This window comes from Mus caroli, chromosome 2 (genome assembly GCF_900094665.2).
Source record: "Mus caroli chromosome 2, CAROLI_EIJ_v1.1, whole genome shotgun sequence".
Taxonomy (NCBI): domain Eukaryota; kingdom Metazoa; phylum Chordata; class Mammalia; order Rodentia; family Muridae; genus Mus; species Mus caroli.
In genome coordinates this window covers 144,313,370-144,318,689 of record NC_034571.1, presented here as the reverse complement: position 1 = coordinate 144,318,689, position 5,320 = coordinate 144,313,370, and the positions used below count along the sequence as shown (strand labels likewise).

At 51.3% G+C, this 5,320-nt stretch overlaps 1 protein-coding gene across 7 annotated transcripts in view; it reads right to left on the bottom strand.

The window, feature by feature from the left end:
* Nucleotides 1-5,320, bottom strand: part of C2H20orf96 (chromosome 2 C20orf96 homolog) — a 16,729-nt gene that overhangs the window by 603 nt on the left and 10,806 nt on the right. For 2 of the 7 annotated variants that reach the window (XM_029474688.1, XM_029474689.1), the window contains exons 6-11: nt 4,315-4,414; nt 3,053-3,210; nt 2,874-2,975; nt 2,673-2,759; nt 1,435-1,553; nt 997-1,232 (exon numbers count right to left, since the gene is read on the bottom strand). In XM_029474688.1, the coding sequence (XP_029330548.1) occupies nt 1,121-1,232; nt 1,435-1,553; nt 2,673-2,759; nt 2,874-2,975; nt 3,053-3,210; nt 4,315-4,414 (678 nt within the window). In that variant the 3' untranslated portion in view covers nt 997-1,120. Of the gene's footprint in view, nt 1-205; nt 360-996; nt 1,233-1,434; nt 1,554-2,631; nt 2,760-2,873; nt 2,976-3,052; nt 3,211-4,314; nt 4,415-5,320 lie in introns of those variants that run through there. The other 5 variants (XM_021155595.1, XM_021155596.1, XR_003836009.1 and 2 more) reach the window with 4 other exon arrangements.

Below are 5,320 nucleotides of genomic sequence, written 5' to 3'. Positions count from 1 at the left end.
CACACACACACACAAACATAAACACAGACGCATACACACATGCACGCACACACACACAGACACATACACACACACATGCACACACATAAACACACATATACACACACAGAGGTCAAAATAGGAAGGGAACTTGACAAAAAGAGGGAACAGGAACTCATGTCAATGTCACGTCCTCAGGGAGTTGGTCCTTCTTGACTGCCCCTACCCACTGCCCTGGAACAGGCTCTTCTGGACTCATGGGCCTCTCAGCAGCTCCATGCTCAGAACTCAGTATCTCCTACTATCTTCTCCTCCTCTTGGCTCCGTGGTGACAGAGTCGAGGGTCGCTCTCACTCATGGGCTCCCTGGTATTTCATAAACTCAAAAGGAAAAGGAAGAGGAAAGAAGAAGGGAGGCGGGAAAGGGTGCCATGGAAACAGCCAACCAGCAAGGAGCACTGGGCACAGGTCCAGGACCATCCTCTAAGCCAAGCTGCCACCATCTTCTTCTGTTTGACTGTGCTGGCCTGTAGACACCAGCACCTCTGTGGACTGATGATGTCGACCGATGACATTCCCTCAGAGAACGAGGGAGGTGGGAGGGTCATGGGGCCGACAATTGAGTACCTGGCCACTCCTCCCAACCAGTCACATATGTCTTAGGGAGAAGCCAGACTTCATAGATTGAGGAAGACTAGAGAAAGAGGGCCTTATCGACACACCACACCCACGGCAAGCTATCACCCACTCTGCATGCAGGCTTTCCAGTGTGGCTACTTTGGGTTCACACATAATCCTGTCAGTGACCCCTCATCCAGGCTCTGTGAGGAAGCCCAATCAACCCATTGGTTTCCTGGGAGGAACTTTGGTGGAATCAAACATCAGTTTGCTTAACACCCCCTCCCTCCTGGAAGGAAAGTCTCTAAACACATGGTAATCCCAGCGCTCAGGAGACCTAAGCAGGAGGATCAATAATTGAAGCCAGTCTAGGCTACAAAGCATGACTCTGTCTCAAAGTACAAAGTGAGGATAGGACACAAGAGAAGGCCTGGGAGACAGGGAGACAAACGGGAAAAAGTCTATAGTTTGCAAATGCTGGGCTCTGCCACCATACAAGGTCCTGAGGCAGCAACGTGAAGAGCCTAGCCTGTTCCCACCTTACCATCTGGCCCTACCACAGAGCCATTAATCCTGGGGAAAGCAGGCCAAGTTAATTTTGAAAGGAAAGACACTCTTCCTTTGGGGCACAGAAACCTGCCAGGCAGAAAAGATGCCCTTTTCCACCCCTGCCCCTGTGTCTTCCCTGGACCTAACCACCTGGTTCAGCTACACCAGAAATGGGAGGAAAGCTACATCTAGGCTAGCGGTAGAGCGTGGCATACCCAGGCCTCCTCCCCAAATTGGCATTCTTAGGCCCTGGTCTGCTCAGCCCAGCACGGCAGCCTAAGCTACATACTTGGGTCTCTGAAGCAGAACATCCTTATAGACGGCCTCTCTCGGGTTCCAGAGCTCTGCACACATCTGCTCCACCTCTGAGAGTAGGATGGGAATCTCTTCTTTCATCTGTTCAATAAGCTGAGGGAAAGACACAGAAAGGAAGTATGAATCGAAGCCTGGGGAAGATGGGACACCACTGTGGAAGGAGGGTGTCTGGGGAGATGGGATGTGTCCTGTTACTAAAATGCACTGCAGCAAGAGTGAACACACACACACACACACACACACACACACACGTATAGTGAGGGGAATGCGCCTCTCAGATGAGAGGAAGGAACAGTGAAGAATGGAGACCAGTTACAAAAGGGTAGGACACACATTGAGAGAAACAAGGTGACACAGATGGGGACTTAGACTTGAAAACTGGCAATGGTGCCAAGACAATGCCATTCACTCCACAAAGGGTGGGACCTTGTCCCCTAACTCTGATCATGGTGAAGTGTAGCATGTAGTTTTGTGTATACTGCTTTGAGTTCCTGGTGAGTCACATGCACATACCTGCCCAGGGGCTATCTCAGATCCACAGATAAAAGACACACACACACACACACACACACACACACGTTCGCTCATTTTGAACCTGCCTTATGGCTCAGTGGCTGAGCTCTTCTAAGCCTCCCAAGGCTAATGTGTCCTTCCCTCTACTCAGCACCCTAAATCTCCCCTTAGCTTAGTTGTGTTTCTGATCTCCAGCATGCTACGCCAGGCCCAATCAGGGAAGCAGCCAATGGCCACTCCACCCAATATCTCACATGGCTGGTGGCTCTCTCTCCTTCCAACGCATCTCCTCTCCTCCCACTCCTCCTGCAGAAACCTGGAAGTCCCCACCTCTTCTGCCTAACCACTGGCATCTTTATTGATCGATCAAAAACCAATTGGGGATCAGTATGTTCAGCGTTTACATGAAGAGTCTAGATTAGGTCAAAGCATTAGGAGGAAAGGATCAAAGATTAGAGCAAAGTGGAGGGCAGTGGTTAGCGCAGAGGATGATGCTAATGGGTCATGGCCAGCAGTGGTGGCCACGAGGAAGGGCGGGACCGGCATGCATCCCCTTTGAGGTGAATTATGAGTGACAGCAACGGCTCAGTCAAGGAAGCAGGCCAATGCTGGAGAAAGGCCCCTCCTGAGGACCAGGTCAGCAGAAGGCAAGGCCCACCTGCTCAGTCCCAGAGGCCGTGACCTTCCTGCTGTCCTCACCTCTCTGAACAAGACCATGCACCTCTGCAGTCGCCGGCCGTCCCGGGTCTTCAGCAGCAGTATGTTCTCATGGGGTTTCTGGGTATTCTATGGAAAAAAGAGAAGTCAGTGTCTAAGTACACTAGGCAGGGGTGCATAGGAGATTGACGGGGCACCAGAAGCAGAGGACAGGGAAGCTAGGAGGGCCAGGCTAGCACTCACCACGACCAGACACTTCAGGATTTTCTTCTTCTTCTCTTGAATTAGGTTGGAAAAAAGTGCCAGGATGGTTTCCCGCATCTCCCTAAGGTTGTCCAGCTCGTCCTGGGGGCAGCAGAAAGGACTCGTCTACCACTCTACCTTCCATGTAGTTCAGGTATCAGGGCCAAGGACTCCCTTACCTGCTGGTTGTCCTTTGCCTGCTGCACCTGGCGTATGTGGCTGGAGATCTGAACCAACCTGACGGGATACTCGTGATCCATGTAGGTGCTCAGGAAATTCACCTCCTCGCTGGCCTTCTGGATCTCGGAGTTCAGCTGATCCACCTCCCTCTGAAGGCCTGGGGAGAGACAGTATGGGGGAAAGAGGCAGTTAAAAGGGCAGATGTCTGGGGCTTCTTTCAGAGAACCTTTCCAGGAGACCCCAAAAACCCAGCCTCCCCTGACCAATGGGCTGGGATCAGGGCTGAGGTATGCCCACATGAGTTAGGAGGTGGTGAAAACTGAAGCTGCTAGTGTCTGAGGCCTCAGAAAAGAGAAACAAAAAGGTGTAAAATCCCTGGACCAGGCCAGCTCTGCTGACTGCTAAGTGGTCCTCACCAAGAGCATCCCTAACTAGCTCTCAGCATCTTCAGACACGTGCTCCTGAGGAAGCAAGACCAGAGACAACACTGGTCTCTGATCAACACGTGATCCTTGGCAGGATTAAGACAAAATCTAGCAGATATGATGGTTCATACCTATAATCCCAGCACCAAAGAGGCTAAAAGAGACTGCTGAGAATTCAAGGCAAACCTGGGCTACAAAGTGAGTTGCAAGTCAGCCTGAGCTGATTTTTTATTTTTGTCTCAAAAATGCAAACAAATAAAAGATAATATCTAGTCTTCCTTCCTCCATGGAGGGGATCCCCAGTGTCTTAGACTGCCTGGCACAAGCCCTCTGACATACACACACACACACACACACATACACACACACACACACATACACACACACACACACACACACACACTCACTATCCATCCTGCTCAGGGAAGGGGAAAAAAAACCCATTCTAGAGCAATGGAAGCCAGAAAACCTGGGTGCCAGTTGCCCCCTCCAGACAAACCTGATGGGAAGCCAGACTTGGCCTAGATTCCAACTCCTAGCCACAAAGCCTACAGCAGGTACTTCCTCTCACTCAGCTTCAAGACTTCTCATCAGTAAAGTGTGAGAAAAGTCCCCGCACCCCAGGTGAGTGTACAGTCGCAGTGCGTGAACACAGGTCTGGGAAACACTGGGTGCTCTTTTTTTTTTTTTTTTTTTTTTTTTTTTGTACTCGCTCTAAATCTCAACAACAGGCTCTGCCTAAAAGGCAGCACAGGAACTTAGTAGCGCCAGGAAGGTGGTAGAAGGAGCTGCCCCACCCCGAAGCTCACGGGTGAGGCCCAGGAGGTCCCCCTTACTGTTTGTCTTGCTCTCCTCCTTCTCTTTCCACTCCTGGAGCTCAGACCTCAGCTGCTGCACCCGCTTCTTGTTTGAATATTCCAAGATGTCGATGATATTCTACGGGAGGGTACAGTCAGCTCACCCCCAGCCTCTGCTGGCTCTCCAGCTCACAGTGCACTTCCACATCCGCACTCCCAGGTCCAGCCATCTATCACCTCCTATTCCAATTGTCAGTGGACCCCTTACCATGGCTGAAGGACCTTTTACTCTCTGGCCTGAGGCAGACTTATGTTCCCGGTCCCTCATCACACCTTGCTGTCTAACCCTCTATAGCAACTGTAGCTTCCTTATGTCTCCTTCACTCCTTCATACCCCATGTCCGGGGCACCTGTTTCCACTGCCTGCAGTACCTACCCATCCAACCTCTACCAGGTCACACCTCTGCAGACTTCAGCTCAAGCATGGCTTTCCCCAGGAAGTCTTCCTGGTGCTCCCATGTCTGAGTCAGAGGTCCCCTTGGGGATCCCCAAATCTCCTCATCTCCAGTACTGCACATGCCCAATACTAGCTGCAACTTACTGTGACCCCACTAGAGGGAAGGCTTCATGTAGACAAGGTGTCACATAATGGCTGTTCCCAAGGGCCCATAGGTGTGCCCAGGACAGTCTAATCCCCAGTACCCATGGCACAAAGCCTGGAGAGATGTTGTGGGTTTATAATTCCAGTACTGGGGATGTAGAACAGGCAGATCCCTGAAGCACACTAGCCAGCCAACCTAGCATAATATGCAAACCTTGGGTTCCAGGGAGAGACAGACAAGTCCTGATGAACACCACTACCTAATGGCTTCCACATGCAAGAGGGTGTGAGTGTGTATGTACAAGAAGTTTCCATGAAAGCCAGGCAGTGGTGCCGCACGCCTTTAATCCCAGCACTTGGGAGGCAGAGGCAGGCGGATTTCTGAGTTTGAGGCCAGCCTGGTCTACAGAGTGAGTTCCAGGACAGCCAGGNAAAAAAAAAAAA